Source organism: Vicugna pacos, chromosome 18 (assembly GCF_048564905.1).
Source record: "Vicugna pacos chromosome 18, VicPac4, whole genome shotgun sequence".
Classification (NCBI taxonomy): Eukaryota; Metazoa; Chordata; class Mammalia; order Artiodactyla; family Camelidae; genus Vicugna; species Vicugna pacos.
Genome location: NC_133004.1, coordinates 32335248 through 32353177, shown reverse-complemented (window position 1 = coordinate 32353177; position 17930 = coordinate 32335248). Strand labels below are relative to the sequence as shown.

At 40.4% G+C, this 17930-nt stretch overlaps 1 protein-coding gene across 2 annotated transcripts in view; it reads left to right on the top strand.

The window, feature by feature from the left end:
- Positions 1–17930, top strand: part of XPO6 (exportin 6) — a 96229-nt gene that overhangs the window by 50311 nt on the left and 27988 nt on the right. For both annotated transcript variants that reach the window (XM_006201228.4, XM_015236842.3), the window contains exons 8-12: positions 2062–2188; positions 6953–7062; positions 14654–14762; positions 16180–16272; positions 17415–17484. In XM_006201228.4, coding sequence (XP_006201290.2) covers positions 2062–2188; positions 6953–7062; positions 14654–14762; positions 16180–16272; positions 17415–17484 — 509 coding nt within the window. The remainder of the gene's footprint in view (positions 1–2061; positions 2189–6952; positions 7063–14653; positions 14763–16179; positions 16273–17414; positions 17485–17930) is intronic.

Below are 17930 nucleotides of genomic sequence, written 5' to 3'. Positions count from 1 at the left end.
ATCAGCATTCAAAGACACAATTTTATATCCTTTCTAGCTTTGGTTAAGAAAGACTGTATTTTCATATGTAAAAAAAAAACCACAACAGTACCTAGATGCTTGTACCAACCATCAGATATCAGTTGTTTTGACTTTGACTTGTAGTCTAATGTTTGTTATGGCTTCCGTTTGGGTGGTGTAGAAATGTCATCATGGATCATCTATTTGCTGATTTTGTTACGTATAACTTGTGTGCTCTCGGTTTTATATTTTAATCCTATGCTTCCTATTGCCCTGTGAAAGCTGAGAGGTGCCTGGAAGCAGAAAGGTGACATGACCAATACTGTGTGTTTGCTTCTTGGCTCGTGGGCCCCTTAACCACTAATTCTCAACAGCTAAGTCCATTCTCAGTTGTTTAGGAGCTTCTTAACCAGGTCCTTTGCTTCTCTTCTCCCCTACTGCCTTTTTTCTAACTTTCTACTGCTCATTAGCACCTGTACCAGAAGGTGGGCCAGGGAAAGAAAATGAGGTGAAATAAAATCTGAAGTTTTAGCAACTGAACAGTCTTGCTTGTATTCTTTAAAAGAAAAAATTGGGTTGGAGATTACAATAAAATTGAGATTGCATAGCATTTGACCCGTGACTTCTCTTTATTCTTTTATGGGTGGTAGGGAAATGAGTGCACCTTCCTAAAGAGCAGGAAACTGAGCAAGGAATGAGCAGTTCCTGCTCTGGAGGGTTAGTGACTGAAGGTCCCAGAGAGAAGTCTTTTTGTACTTCCCATCTCTAAAATCAGTTGATTAGTGCTTTACTGTTTTTGAAGTATTTAGCCCCATGATCCTTATTAAAAAGATTAGTTCTTGTTTTTCTTTTTTTTTTTTTTTAAGCCACACATAAGCGCCCAGATGTGTGGTGGTCACACAGACAGATTGGCCACCCTCAGGGTGATAGGTCCCAGGAACAATATGGGACATTTTCTTTATGGGCCAGTTTTGTTCTTCACAATAGTAGTTATCTTCTTCCCCTTTATTGTTTCATGTATCTTCACTTAAAAAAAAAACTTTTTGCAGTTAGAGGAGTTTTGGAATTGCTTTTAGCCATTATTCAGATTTTGGTGAAGGCCTAGTATATCTTTATCTTTTTTCAGCAGTCTTTGAAATGTGATTTATGAAGGTGTGTCCATCTCATTTTCGAATCACCTTTTGGTATTTAGGGGCTCAAAATGACAGTTTCTTGAAATGTGAGAGTGGTGATGTGCTGTGTATTTAATAACAAAAATCTCTTATCCTTGCAGCTGTGACCCACGCTCTTCTGTGAAATGATTTTTGAATACAAATGAATTGGGAATTCACTGTGATGTGAAAAGAAACAGCACTGGAGTGGATGGTAGTCCTATTCTGCCATGTGCTGGCTGAGTGACCTTGGGCCACTCACTTTTATCTCTTGGGGCCTCATCTGTAAAATGAAGCATCACTCAATTGTCCCTGAGTCTTGTCCAGCTCTAACAGCCCTCCTCTCTTACACTGAAATCACTTTCAGAGTGGATTGGGATGTGCTATGTTTAGTTAGCACCAGGAGCCAGAGGGTGGGGGAAAAAGGGAACACTAGGTTGCAACTAAACATATCTTACCTGGATGCCATGCCTTTTTTGTAGCCTTGTCTTGTTTTTTGGCTTTTATTAGCACATTCATTTTGATATTTTGGCCTCCTAGCAGAGAAAACCAGCCTTCCAGACCTCCCACATTGAAATGACACATGATCTGCCCACTGACTTTTTAGTACCATTTCCTTTACTTTAATTGGGTCATAACACTGACTTAGAAAATATGAGAGCACTAGCTTATAAGATGCCTTACAAGATAGTGTCTGAGGATTAAAGTTGCTTTTCTGCTATGTTTCAGGTGGTAATGGAATGAAGGGTTGCCTGACCTGTAGGTAATTGTTGCAGGCCTTTATATTTTTAACTGAAAATATGTTATAAATCTGTATAGTTCTATACTGAAAGAAATTTGGATTGAATTTGAGTTCTGTTCAAAGAAGGTGGCTGGGTTTCTCATTGTTACCTTTTGTCTTCTTATGTAGCTACATCGAGAAGTTTACTGACTTCCTGCGGCTCTTTGTGAGTGTTCACCTAAGAAGAATTGAGTCCTACTCCCAGTTCCCTGTGGTGGAGTTTTTGACACTTTTGTTCAAGTACACATTTCATCAGGTAAAGCATCAGAACTGCCCATTCCTTCCTGCCCCCAAAGTCTACTTTGTTTTCTTTGGGAGAAAGAACTTCTTTATTTCTCAAACATTTATATAGTGCTTACTATATGAAGATTAACACATTTATCCTTCATAACGCCCCTATGAGGTAGGTGTTATTATCATCCCCATTTTGCAGATAAAGAAACTGAGGCACAAAGAAACTTGCTGAGGGTCATACAGTTAGTTAAGTGGGGGAGCCAGAACCCATAGAGTCTGTGCTCTCTTAACCACTATTATGTTGGAGAAGCAAAATATAGAAAAAGTCTGAAGTTAGGGCCATTAGTTTTAGCCTGCAACTAGCACTAAAAATTCCCACAAGGAGATTATAAATAGTGAAGCTCTCAAGAGTTACGTTTTGGTGGATCCACTTGTTTCCCCCATTCAACAAAACAAAGTTCTTGCCTTCACTGAGTTTACATTCTGGTGACCCAGTAGTTTTTATTTGTGTATATATTTTAGCGGCTTTATTGAGGTAAAACTCACATACTAAGAAACTCATCCGTTGTAACTGTACAGTTCAATGAAGTTCAATAGATTTGTAGACTTGTACAACCATCATCACAGTCCAGCTTTAGACACTTCCATCGTACCCTATCACTTGTGTGTCTTTTTAAAATCAGCTTTTTATTGAAGTATCACACACATATGGAAAAGTACATACATCATACATGAACAGCTTCATGAGCTTTCCCAAAATGAACAGACCATTTAACCATCACCTAACTCAAGAAATAGAACGTGACTAGCACTCCCAGAAATCCCCTCGTGTCCCTTCCCAGTCACTCCCCTCCTCCCGAGAAGTAACCCCAGTCCTGACTTTAACCTCCTAGAACAGTTGTGCCTGTGGTAGAACCTCTCTAAATAGAAGCACCCAATGTGTATTTGTTTTGTTTGGCTTTTTTCGTTCAACATCGTGTTATGAGATTCATCTGTGTTGTGTGTGGCAGTAGTTCTCATTGTTTTATAGGAAGTCATTAGAAAATCCACTTTGCTGCTGATTTGGGCTGCTTCCAGTTTTTGGCGATCATGAATCACGTTGCAGTGAACGTTCTTGTCCGTGCTTTTTGGTGTCCGTGTGTGGCTCTTCTGTTGGTGCATACTAGGGATGAAACTGCTGGGTCAGTGAGGGCACCTGATTTTATAAGTAGACTTTTTTGGTTGTTTAAATCACTGATGTTGTAACTTAATGAGGCTAGAGGAGAAGGCTAGGGTGGAGGCTGGAAGGGGTGTGTGTGTGTGTTGCAGGGGATTTGGGAGGGTGCAGGTGCAGGAGGATCAACGGTTGAAGAAGTGACAAGATGTCTGATAGAGGGACCAGTGAGTGCAGAGCAAGGAAACACGCTGAGCTCACCAGGCCTAAGAAGGGATAGAAGAGGTAATGAGACGTAGGAGTTTGAGGATGTAGGAGAGAAAGCTCAGAGGTGGGAGAGTTTTGGGATGGATCCAGAGAAGTCTTAAGGAAAAAAGAGAAGGATTTGATAGATACCTTAGAATAAGTGTAGCAGAAATGGAAGAGAGATAAAGCGCCGGTGCTGAAGTCAGAGAGAAGGGGTTTATTTGGAAAAACAGAAGGAAAATGTCTTGCAGTTTTGTTCCCTTTATTAAGTGGGGTCTTCTAGTATACATGGTATAGAGGAAAGTGAAAGAAATGTGTTCAAGTATACATGTCTTATGCCTGCTTCTTTGGACATGGACCCAAAAGTTCTGTGTTTGAGCTCTTGTTATTCTGTTAGGTCTGTCTTTGGGCAGGTCTTTTAAATTTCCTTAGATTTCAGTTTCCTCACCTAAGGAGACTGTAGTGGGCACCTCTAGGGTCTTTCCGTGTTCATCTTCTCTGATTGTTCACTTGAATCCTACATGTTAGTTTTCTGTTGAACTGGTTTTATATGTTTATATGTGTTATGTACTGAGAAGAGAGCTAGACTGGTCATGAAGCAAACAGCAGGCTTCTCTCTTCCTCCCTCACCAGCAGGTCACTGTCAGCTGAGCTCCCCGTACTCTCCTGGCCTCCCGTGTGAGAACTTTCTGGGCGCAGGCTCTCGACTGTGGGGGTCGGTGGCCTTGAGGTGCAGGCAGAAGCGGGCTCTGAGCCTGGGCGGTGCCCCGGGCAGTTCAGCCTCAGGGAGGCCGCCCTTTTCTAGAGAAGTGGGGAGGGGAAAAGATGGCAGGGTGCACTCGGTAGGAGTGGAATTCTTTGGGATAAGATTTAAGAATAAGAAATTGCTCTTAAGAGAGAGCTTTAAGTTCTCATTTATTCATTAACAGTGTATTCTTCCTTTATCATAGTTTAATTATTTATAAAATGAGAAAACATGTGTTTTCTCTTGTTAAGAGGGTTATTATGACTGTACTTAGCCTAAAATTCATGGAAATTTTAGTACTGGTCAGCACATTTTCAAAGAACAGTAACAAGACAGAGACGGCGTTAGTATCGTCCTTTAACTGCTCCCTCGCTGTCTTTTCCTGCGTCTTTTCTTTCACCTGAGCGTCCCGCCGTGGTCCTTCCAGCCACTAGTGCACACCTCGTGTTTGCCTCCACGGTTACTTTCCTTGCTTGCTGAGGCCCTGGGGTGTCTGTATAAGCACATGATTTCTGTCCTCCTGCTCTTTCTCTTGCTGTATCATCACCAGTTCCTTCTTGGTCTTGCAGTTTCCAGTTTGCCCCTTCTTCCTAAAACACGCCTGAGATAGTGTGGCAGAGGGGGAAGGGCTCTGGACCTGGAGCCTTAAGATCCATGTTCTAGTTCTGTTTTTGTTCCTTGCCACCTTGGGCAGGTGACTTTACTTCTGAGCCATGGTTTCTTTATCTGTAAAATGGGAAGAAATAAAATACCTGTCGACTTTCCAGGACTATTGCAAAGATCAAATAGACCAGTTCCAATGAAAATAAGCCACTTGGAGACAAGAGTGGTATCATTAGTTTCTTAAAGAAACTTGTCAGGATCGTTAGTGACTAACCAGCCCTGGGACCTGAAAGGTAAATCTGAGTACAGGTACATTTTAAAAATGGGTCTGGGAGGGCTCTGAAAAGTTACATAACTCAAGTTCAGTCAGCCTGTCTTTGTGACCTTAATGATCTGCTCCCACAGCACTTGTCAAAGGCCAGATTGCAGTGTACACAGTGCACTCACAGTGAGGGCTGTAGATATGGATGTGAACAGTGGTGTTTCAGGTCCTGCAGAGAGTGTGTCTGCTCACCCTTTTTTCCTAGCCTCGAGCCACATAGTAAATCCTTAATTGAAAGATGTGGGGAAGATGCGTATAGTTGTGAAGAACTTTGACATAGCCATAAAATTTGGATTTATGAGGTGGCTTTTCTCAAAAGCACTTCCACATTCATCTGATCAGTTATGTTTTTTTGGCAAGGGGGGCTGGTAACTATTTTTAAGCCAAGGAAGGACAACTGGGTGACTTACAGGAAGCCAGCAAGCCAAAGCCTGGACAAGACTACAACTCCTGGCTACAAGTCGAGTACCTGTCTGCTATATTATTTCCACATGGCTTATTAATTATTTTTCCTGCTTATTCTTCTGGTTCATTTTGTGTTCTGAGGACGGCCCTGCCTGTGGTTCTGACTGAGCTGTAGCAATCTAGTTCCAGGGCTACCCTGTGGGTTGTGAGTTTGGAGTCTGCCATGTTTTTTAAGTTTACAGTTTTTCTGTCTCAGACTCAGCCTGAATACAGAACTCTCACTGTACGCCACCACCATCACTGTTAGTTATTCCTTGGATAGATTCCATATGTGCCCTTGTAAACTTCTGGATTTTCTTGTGGATCAGAAATGAAAGGAAACTGATAAACCAAGAAGGTGATGGTATTATTTCTTTCCATATCAAACCTGCCATCAAATTGTAGTTCAATGAAGTAATCACAGGTAAAACCAAAGAGTTCTTGTAGGTAGCAAGAATTCGAGTGGATGTATAAGGGATTGGGGGACCACAAGTTAAAACTGAATGTGTATGAGAAGGACTAGATGTTGGAGAATATAATGCCTGTGTTTTGCATAAAATAGAATCTCAAGGCTCTTGAGAAGGTTGATAAGTGCAGTGGTCCAGGTGCTAGGACCCTGCAGAGACTTGCTCTTCTCTCCTCACTTTGTCCTTATCAGCACCTGGCTAGAGGTTGCTGTATGCCTGTTTGACACCCCTGCTTTGCAGATGAGCTAAAGCCTGTGGGTCAGATTTAACAAGCTCATTTTCAATCTGTTATGTAGGAAAACTGCAAATGTTACTTTCCCAGTGTACAAATATGTAAGCCTGTCACTTTGGAGCCACTGAAACTTATTTTTGGTTTTGTAATAGTATGTAGTGGAAAGAGCATTGGCTGAAGGTAAAGGGACCTCCTCCTGCTCCTGACTTTGAACATATCTCTGCATCTCAATTTCTTTTTCTCTAAAACAGATTGGAACTGGATGATCTGTAAGAGCTATCTGCATCACAGTCTCAGATTTTAGGATATGTGTTCACCTGGCTTATTTTGTAAATCATTTTGTCCTGCATAGTATCTCCTCAGCGATGTGTTCCATGGTACCCTTGTTTTTGTTAGGTTTACCAGGGACCAATCATGAAGACCGAATAAAAGACACCAATTGTGATTATCAAGAAGCTGAGGGAACCTAGGCTTATGGTTGTACCATTCTGGTGGAAGTAAATGCTGGTGGGTGTGTTTCTAAGGAGTAGCTGCATTAAGTAATTTCATTGTCTGGATTTCTTTTGCATCATAGCCTACTCATGAAGGTTACTTCTCTTGTTTGGATATCTGGACGCTCTTTTTGGACTATCTGACAAGTAAAATTAAAAGTCGTCTGGGAGACAAGGAAGCAGTTCTCAACAGGTAAACCACAGAAACATTGATAACTAGAAATAGACCTTTTTGTTAGTTTTTCTTATGACCATGTAGAGGCAACCATGCAGTCAGACCACTTTAGTGAAACTGAGTCATGTAAGCTATTTAGGTAGTAATGCCACTGAGCAGTTTCTTCTTTTTTCCCCTTAGATATCTTTTTAAAAAAACATTTTTCTGATTAAAAAAGTAATATGTATCATTAATTTTTTTAGGTATGATAATACTTTCTTGGTCCCCCCCATAACCATGTGGCCTTTACTTGAGAGATATAAATGGAAGTATTTATTGGATGCAATGATATGACATCTGGGATTTGCTTTAAAATAATTCCCTGGGAATAGAGGGGAAAGTGGATTGGCCATGTGCTGATAATTGATGTCAGACTTAGTTGATAGGAACTTGGGGTTCATTATATTCTTACTCCTTCTGTATGTGCTTGAAATTTTCCTTAATAAAATAATAAATAATTGTCATAAAAATACTTATTTTAAAAACTAGCAAAGACAGAAAAATATGAAGAAGATAAGTTATCCGTAATCCCACAGTCCAGAGATAATTATTTTTATACTTATTATATTTTAGAAAACAGAAAATGGGGAAATGTTGTTTTCCTCATATGTTTCTCAAGCCCATTTTTCTTGTTCGCAGGCAGAGAGTATGTTTCCTGTACACTGTGGTTATTATATATCTAATACCTAAAGCTAGTATATCTAGAACGCCTTGGCACATTGTGTTGTGGTATAATGGAGATGGTGAAGACACGCTCCCCCTCCCTCCATCCCTGGTCTGGGAAGAGTTGGACTGAACCTCTAAAGCCCTTTCTATTACTGAGGTTTTATGAGTTTTAAAAATTCTAAACAGTATTTGCATTCCATGTTTAAGCATTTGCACTTTTGTTTCCAAAATTATTTTTAAAGTTATTATGGTGTCAAGTCATATGGGTAGTATATTTGTAACTCAGAAACCTTCTTACACAACAGTAGATCCTATTTTTAGTGAATTTGCCAACTGTGAGTAATTGTGTTTTTGAATGAGATTCTTCAAAGAAAAGGCACTTCCGCCAACTTCTCTTTCTTGTATGCCGAACAGTTGCATCCTTTGGTTCTGGGGCTGTGCCTGATTTTGCTATATTTAAGTGGTAGATACTTTTTCACATCTCTCAGGCTTGTTGAAAGAATAAACTGAGGAAATGATTAATATGAAAATGCTTTTTAAAGCACAGTACAAATGTGCTTTAGGTGTGGAGAATATGGTTCCATTGAGAAAATATATGCTAGCACATTATTAATATTAAATATACGCTTGTGCAGATGATTGCACCAGTAGAAGAGCAGTGGTGCAGAGTTTAAATTCCTTTTCTGCTTCGTGGTAGCAGTGTTACTTTTGGTCAAGTTACATGCTGAGCACATTTCCTCTTGCACAGTGAACATACTAAGAACTGCTCACAGGACGGTTAGGATTCAAGGAAATCGTGCGTGTAAAAAACCTGGCACAGCATCTAGCATGTATTAGGCACTCAATCAGTGGTCACAGTGATGACCACACTAGTCATAATAAGTAATAGATGATGCTGCTGCCATTTAACTGAGGTGGTGACCATGGAGTTAAGTGAACAGGGCCCCTGGACAGCAAAGCCCAGTTACAGATGTTGACCTGCCTGCCCAGGCATCTGCCATCTGCTGTCTCAGTTGTCAGTGGTTCTGGCTGACCACTTTTAAACACTAGGGATTTTTCTCATTGATCATTTGATTATTATCCAAGCAAGGCTTTATAGTTTTTCATGGCTTTTCTTTTTTCAAACATATACGTGTAACACTTATGCCTTTAAAAAAACAAAACAAAAAAACCCCCAGACCTTCAAAGCTGGTCTGTGGTTTATGCTGTTAAATGGTAACCATCATCTGGGGAACTGCTTGTCCATCAGACACCTCCTGGTGGTCTAAGGTAGTAGAGTACAAAGAAGGGTGTATAAGGTAGTCCTCTGGGGTGCACAGAGAAAATAGTTGGCCTTTAATTTTTATGTTTTTCCTATTACCTCTTAAGGCTGTACGTTTATACAAGTGTGTACTCCAAAATTTTTAATTGAAAGTTTTGAAAGTTTGACAACCACTACTCTAGGTTGTATTAGAGACCCCAGTATATTAGAGATGCACTGTTTTGCAGAAGCAGCTGATAAAGAGCACTGGCTACTGGTAATTACCATTTTCATTTTAACGAAGAGCATGTAAATGCGATCAAATGTGTTTCAACTGATAAAATATATCTGTAAAGGAGTTGGGGGGCTTTTGTGGCTTGAGCCAAAATTTCAGAAGCAACTGATCTTGCAGGAAGTAGTCAAGAATGTTTTCTTGGTGTCTTAAATGGGAAACGTAGGTGTGGTTAAGTCACAGAAGCAGCATTCAGTTCCTGTCCCTTGTGGTTTAAAGGTTTTGCATCATTCATCACAACAAAGTGGTAGGCATTGTAGGCTACGAATTTAGAAGCACAATCGTACATGGATGTATTTTTGGTCCTAGGAGCTTGGAAATTGGAGCTCTACATGCCTTGCTCAGTGAGAATGCTTAAGGGTTTTTTGATCAGAGCTGGTGGGGACTTAGAGAACTGAGTCCCAGTTTTAATGGAATAAGTGTTCTGTAACATGCTAAGCTGAACACAGCTGTTCATGGGGTTCGTTGTCTAGGTTTGCCATTTTGAAGGGGCGGTGTGGGAAGACCTGAATTTCAGTCTTTTCCTCTTTGTACTTGGGGAATGGTTGTGCTTACTTTACAAGCTGAGAATATTAAATGAAGCGATGTGTGTAAAGTATCTTGGTTGACATTAGGTGTTCAACAAATAAGTACTGGTTGTCTTCCCTTTTCTCTCTCTCTCACTCCCTTCTCTTTGTGCTTGTCAATGTGAAAGGAGACACCTATGTAGAAACTTCTTTTTACAGGAAGATGAGGAAATCTGAAGTGAGTTAAGCAACCAAAAGTTATTGAGTCATGTCCTGTGAACCTCTTTGTCATGAGAGTGCTGGCAAGTGCTGACCACAGCCTGCCAGGGATTCTGGGTGACATTAGATTGGCCTGTAAACAAACGTGGCTAAGCGTGAGAAAAATGGCTACCCCTTTTTTCCAAGTGTGTCTTTCTGTTTAATAAAGAAGAAGTGCCATTGTGACACATGGCATTTTCATGCAATTAATAAAAGGTACTAACGAGGTTTATATCAGGGCTCCAGTGGCATTCTAGCTCCTGCTAAGAGAAATTCATGCTGTTGACTTGCCCCAGAGAGCAAGATCTTAGTTATTTTACTGAGTTGAAAAAGCTATCCAAGATTGTGCTTCAGTCCTTTGTACTTACCTGACTTGGAATTTTGTCTCTTTATTGCCTGTGTTTTTATTCATTTGTTTGTTCTTTAAATCATTATGTATTTACTAAGCACCTCTTCTGTAGTTGCCTTTACATATATATAATTTTAGTTATTTCTCAGAAGAAGTTGGGGTGCTTTTGGAGTCACATTTGTGGCTTGAGCCGCACAGGTCTATAGGTTATCTCCATTCTATATTTAAGCATTTTAATGCTGTAGATTTCCCTCTGAGCACTGCCTTAGGTTTATCTATCAGATTTTAATATATTGTATTTTCCTTTTCATTCAGTTTAAAATATTTTGTGATTTCTCTTGATATTTCCACTCTGTTGTTTAATTTCTAAATCTTTGGGCATTTTCCATGTTTTCTTGTTAACTATTTTCTAGTTTATTATGATCTGCAAGCATATTTTATGTGATTTCAGTTCTTTGCAATTTGTTAAGGTTTGTTTTATGACCTGTGTTCTTGGTTGTTGTTCATTATGCACTGGGAAGGGCTATGCATCCTGCTGTTGCTGAGTGGAGTGTTCCAGGTATGTCTGTTCTGTCAGGTTGTTGATAGTATTCTACATGTGGTCTTTATCCAGTTTGTTGTAACCATTACCAAGAGACAGGTGAACTCTCCAAAGTATAATTGTGGATTCATCTATATCTTCTTTCAGTTCTGTCAGTTTTTGCTTCACTTATTTTGAGACTCTTGTTAGTTTCATACAAATTTAGTTTGCCTTTTCAGTGTCTATTGAATGTTTGACTGTATCTCTTCATGGGTTTTTTTTTTTTAAAGATTGCTCTGGGTATTAAAATACATATATATTTAACTTTTCAAGTTAACTGAATAGCACTTCAAGTGTAATGTAGAAACCTTACCACCAGATAGATCCTTTTGCCCTCCCTTCTCTATATTGAGTTTATGTATTTTATATCTATGTACATTGAAAACCCCCTCATACAATGTTCTATTACTGCTTTCATCAAGCTTCATATTTTAAAGATCTGAAGAGAAACAATAGAAAAACAATCTATTGTTTTTACCCAGACATTTGCCAGTTCCCTTGCTTTTTCCCTTCATTCTTGAAGTTCCAGGTTTCTTTCTCATTATCATTTACCTTCTGTATTAATTAGCTTGGATTGCCATAATAAAATACACTGGTTGGGTGGCTTAAACAACACAAATTCATTTTCTCATACTTCTGGAGACTGGAAGTCAGGGATCAGGGTGTTGTTAGATTCAGTTTCTGATGAGGGATCTCTTCCTGGCTCGCAGACACTGTCTTCTCTGTCCTCACGTGGCCACTTTTCTGTACATGCATGGGGAGGGGGAGGGAGACAGCACACTCGCACCCTCCTTGTCTCCTCCTCTTCATATAAGGGCACTAGTCCTGTTGGATTAAGGTCCCACCCTTATGGTCTCACTTAACTTTTATTGCCTTTCATAGGCCTTATCTCTTAATACAGTTGCACTGAGAATTAGGGCTTCAACCAGCTTTGCATTTTGAGTGGACACAGTTCAGTCTGTAACACCTTCCATCTGAAGAACCTCGTGGAGAATGGTTGTAATAGCTGCTTTAAAAATCCTCGATAATTCCAACATCTGTGTCATCTGTGACAATCTGTTGACTGTCTTTCCCTTGACAAATGGTCAGTGTCTCCTTATTCTTTGTATGTCACCTAATATTTTGGATCTCTTTACCTGTTTGTTTTACCAACTTTAGTTGTGGCTTCCTTGTCACCTTATGGTCAAAAATGGATGCTGAACCTGTAGACATCACACTCATGATTCAGGTGGCAGGAATAAAGGGAAGAGGTGGGACAAAAGAAGCTTTCCCAGAGGCCCCACCTAATGACTTCTATGTCCTTGGCCACCTCTGTCTGCAGGGAGGCTGGGAAATGCGGTCTTTCAGTTGGCCTCGATGCCTAGTGTTCTCTTACCAGGGAAGAAGGGAAGGATGGATTATTGGGTAGGGAAATGACAAAATGACAAATACAAGTTCTAGGCTTACGTGTTAAATCTTACCTTTCTCTGCAGTTTACCAAAGTGAAATTTTGAGTCTGTCAGCAGTTCTACCCACAGATGTTACCTATTTTATTAGTGATTTTCTCTGCCAGCATTCTTCTCTGGGCCGTCATGCTCAGTTGCTAATCTTGTCTAGGTTGTTAAGTTGTTTGTAAAACACTGAGTGACTCATTTTGTGGGGAGGGATGGACAATGTTTGTCTCTAATGAAGAAATGAGCTCTTGTGCCCACCCAGCTCTGAAGTGAGACAGTTCAGGAGAATTTTTAAGTAGTTTCTACAGTCTCATCGCTCTTAGACTAGGGGGACTGTATTTGATCTTGGCATTGGATACCTTTTAGTTTTGATTACCTTATTGTCTTGCTACTCACATATATAAGATTAGGTAGTTTATTTGAGTCCTGTTAGGAAAATAGAAACCACATTTCATTATTTTAAGAATTCAGTGTAGGAAATTGATTAAAAAGGTTTTAGAGGAGTGGAAAGCAAAAAGGGAACACTGAGACAACACAGATGATAACTAGAGGAAGCAGCTCCACCCCTAGGGCTAGGGGTGCAAAGGAAAGAGGTGTTGGGATCATTAAAATCTAGGCTATCAGAGGGACGGCCCCCATGCAGCTAGAGCTCAGATCTCTGAGGAGAGGTCACCAGCTACCATAGGAGCTCAGAGGAGGGGTCCCAGGGAGCTGGGATTTATTTCTTTGAAGAGACGATGTAACCTGGCTGCTGCTTGCACCTCTGAGAGTGCATGATGAGTCTGATTTGGGGAATATGGAAGCTGGAAACTGGAACCAGTTATTACTGCCAGGTGACATTGAGGTAACACTGCCAGGACAGCAAGCCCACAGGAAGAATGGAGTCCCTTCAGCCCTCCTTCTGCCTTCTGGTTTTCCTCCAGTGCCCCTGTCGACAGAGCCTAACAGATAGAGGAGAAATGTGTTTTATGTAGTCTCAGCCCCATGTCACAAAGTGTGGCGAGTGGACTGGTGCTGAGAGCTGAATAACCAGCGAGGGTGGTTTGCTTTGTGAGTGAGAGCAGCCCTGAACTTCTCTTAGAAACATTTCAGGACAGGCATACATTTAGGCCCCATGATTTGTTCTTGGAAATTAGTGGTGTGTTGGCCCTTGTGGTAGTGTTACATATAACTTTGGTGTCTTCTGAGTTAGGTTCTTACCATGTGTAGGAAGTATCCAAGCCTTAGGCTCAAATGTTTCTTTGAGAAATTATTCTTAGACATACATCAAAGGGTCAGGGTTTCCCTAGGCTTTTCCCATCTCTTCTTTTAGGTTTTATGTGTTCTTAAAGGTTGACTGAAGTTTAAGTTTTGGGGAGTGGGTGGAGCAGGCACAAAGCCTGTTGGTGGTTTATGTGTAGAGAGAAGAACATGAGATGTTGCGTTAGGGAGCCCTAGCTTCGTGACCTTAGGCAATGTATTTGACTGCTGTTAACTGTGGTTTCCTCATCAGAAAAATACCGATAATACCACCTACTTCTCACAGTTGTTAAAAGGACTGACTCATTAAATTGACACTCATATATAGTACTTATAATCCTAGGGCAACCACTGAGAAGAAAGCTTTAAAAATATGATAAAATGGCAAGGGAATTAAAATAGGGCACTAGAAAATATCTGTTTAACACACTAGGGGACAGTACTGGAGAAACTGAGGAATAAAAAGTATGACCGAGAAAACAAATAGCAAGATGGCAGAAGTAAGTCCTTCCTTATCAGTAATTACCTTAAGTATAAAAGATGAACTTCTGCAGTTAAAAAGCAGAGACTGGCAGAATGGATTGTACAACAGGTAGCTGGATTTTTTTTTTTTTACAAGAGACTCATTTGAATTGTAAAGACACAGGTATGTTTAAAGTAAAAAGATAGAAAGAGATACTCCATGCAAACAGTAACCAAAGGAGAGCTAGCATAGCTGTACTAATAGATTTTAAGACAAAAATTGCTGCCAGAGCCAGAGAGGGACATTGGGTAATGATAACATGGTCAATCCATCAAGAAGGTGCCTAGAACATAACTAAATAAATACACACCCCTGCTACTGTTCTACTCTCACTTGCCATCCCATAAACTAAGTTTAGTTTAGATGCTTCTCGTGCATGGTAATCCGACACAGACACCATTCCCTTCATAGTGTAGAGGCCTTTTTGAAATCCTAGGCTAAAAGCCTGCTCTCACCTGATGTTGCATTTCTCTCTGCCGCATAGGTACGAAGATGCTTTAGTCCTCTTGCTCACGGAGGTGCTGAATCGAATCCAGTTCAGATACAACCAGGCCCAGTTGGAGGAGTTGGATGACGAGACTCTGGATGACGATGTAAGCAACACCCCCGATTGACCTTAGTCATTGCCATGCTGTGGTGTGAATGAAACGGAGACTTGGGACCTGTAGCCCTTTGCTCTGGAGACTGTTTTTAAGCCAGAGTAGTCTTAAAGTTTGAGTTATGCATTTGAAATGTATATCCTACTGGTTTCCTTGGGTTCATTAACTGTTTTAAGAAAAGAAGTTTTGCAGGCATTTACCTATATAGACCAGAGATATAAATAGAGAAACCACATGTACAGCGAAAAATGGTTTAGTAAGAGCTCTGGATCCCTCCTATTTCTCCTACATTGCACCCAGACTCTGGCAACAAATAAAAGTTAGCTGGATGCTGGTGGAACTGGTTAAAAGAGATATTTAAATGATAAGGCTAGAATGAAAGGAAGTCTTCTTTGACTGTATTTTGTAAACTGATATCTCTTAAAATTAATCTTGAATTTATTGATGCTGGTGTGCCCAACGCTGGTAAGGAAAATGTCTTATAAGGACACAACCCAGTGTCCCTTAACCACCCTGCATTTAAAAATTTTCAAGTTGCTGCTATGGCTCTTAAAATAACAGTGATTGTGGCATGATCAAGACCTTGAGGGCAGCCATACTTGCGTTAGAAATAGCCTTGTACTTGGAACCAGATGGCCAGGTTTGAATCTCTGCAACCTTGGGAGATGGAGATCTGGTCACTGAATTTCTCTGAGCTTTAATTTCCTCAGCTCCTAAAAGGGGAAGGATATATCTGGCTGACCTGTGTTGACAGTTATGTGAAGGTAATACATGTGGGTATACTGGCTCTGTGCCTGGTGGGTAGTAGGAGCTGGGTAAACTTTGGCTTCACTTCCTGTTAACTGTCTGATATAGGCCAGCGAATCTCATATTTTAGCATGGGTAAGAATCACTAGAAGACCTTGTTAAACAGACTTTGATTCAGGAGGTCTGGGGCGCAGCCACAGAGCATGCATTTCGGCAAACCCCCGGGAGATGCTGAAGCTGCCTGTCCATAGACCTTGCTTTGCGCGACGCTAGTGTGGTCAGTTCTGCTTTCTCCAGCTTAGTAATGGGCTGTCTCAGAAAGTAATGAATGACCAATCCCTATAGCTGGGATGACGTAAAGAGGACTCGAGCATTTCACAGGTGGCTTTTTAAGTCTCTTACTCTTGTGACAATAGGGAGAAAAGAAGGTCATTCTATGGGATCATTTGCTTTTTGAGGAAATAACTTCTTATGAAATTAATTCATTGGATTAAACAATTTTTTTAGCTTGGCCTTTTTAAAGTACCAAATAACCTGGTTTCATTATTTGTTATTCAGAATATTTATGTCTAAGGGTGGACTTGAGGTTGAGGACAGATTGGCAGGGAAGATAAAGAGACTGTGCCTGCCTGGGAAAGCTGATCCCTCTGTGTTTCCCCTGCAGCAGCAAACAGAGTGGCAGCGGTACTTACGCCAGAGCTTGGAGGTAGTGGCCAAAGTGATGGAGCTCCTTCCCACACACGCCTTCTCAACACTGGTAACTCAACCATTTGGAGGGGAACAAAGAGCCTAATTGTTTCCCTGCATATAGCATGAGTAGTAAGGCTTTTTTTGCTCACCAGTATTATAAAATACATATATTTTAAACAGAGAATAGTACTTACCATAACCGATCCTCAAATTTAACGAATGTTAACATTTTCCCAAAATATTTTAAAATCAACTTTTAGAAGCCCTGCTTTTCTTTCCTAATCTCTTGGATATAATGTGTACTAATGCCTTCATGCTTTCATCAGTAGCTCGTAAGTGGCAAAGCCAAGTAGAAAATTTACCTATAAAAATTACGTTGCTGGAAAGCTAGCCTTTAGAAAGTTTACTCTTGGCAAATTGCTGGGCACTCTTATGTTTATGTGCAAGCACCTTTAGTCACAAGGATTGATTTCATTCACTAAGTGATGCTTGTTATTTGAGGTGATTTCATTAAGTCCATCTCTCCTTCAAAGGCAAGATGACTTATTGGAGCCAGCTTTGCATTGCACAGTCCAGCTGTATCTTGTGTTCTCTTACGGAGAGTGCCATTTTATTTTGCCATCTGCCTTTCTGTAATATTAAAGGCTTAATTTTATCTTCATGGTGAGTTAGCAGCTTTAGAAAGAAGGATACAGCTCTGGTTATGAAGGTCCCTGTCTGCTAAATGAGTAAGGCACACTGACTTGCAGATAATTTGGCTGTCTTTTCACTGTGCCATGCACTTTAATAAGACTTATCTGCTGCTTCTTTCAAGGGCAGGGTCTCCCTTGGACTTGAAGGGAGGTAGGCCCTGTCTCAGAGCTCTAGAAGGTGTAGATCATTTGGGGGCTTGATGTCCTTTTTTAGGAACATAATAGTGATAATAATCATACCCGGCATCCAGTGCTTTGTTTAGAAAAAGAGTATCAGGCTGATATGTTATTTTCTTTCTTAATTCAGATATTAACTGATGCTTTCAATTGTAGAAATTGTTGGGGGTGGGAGGCACCGAAAGCTCTTCTTAGCTACGTGTAGAGGTTCCCAGAGAAAAGTTTTTTGTCCTGCTCCCCCCTTGCCCCCAGCCATAGGTACTTCTTTTAATGTTGAAATGCTATTACAATTCACATTTTTGGTTTTTTTTTTTTTTAATCTTTGTTTCTTTGTTTTCAGTTCCCAGTTCTTCAGGACAATTTAGAAGTTTATCTGGGGTTACAGCAGTTTATAGTTACTTCAGGGTCAGGTAAACTGGTTTTTATTTTCTAATTTAACCAACATTCAGAAAAAAGTGGACTAATATTTAATTACTGCCTTCTTTGTTGTCAGAACACCATTTCTCCACTGCCCCTTCCCCGCGGCTCCATCTCCCTCCGTTTCTAAACAGAGAAAATTAAAAAAAACAGAAAAACCCAAAAAACATGATACAAGGGAGCTGTGGGGGAGGTAAAAGATGGGGCTGAGACAGTATATTCTAAAGAAGTGTTTCAGTGAAAGAAAAGAATCTAATTTGGAGCAAAGAGGAAAGACTTTTTTTTTTTAAACCTTAGAAATTAGAATATTTCTCTGTCTTTTAAACCAGCAAGAAAAAATTGGCCTTGGACTTTCCTGCGATGTATTCTTCTGGCCTTTAGGGTCAGGAGGACATAGGAGCCACTCAGGACTCAGGGAGCTGATCCTAGGGATTGTTAG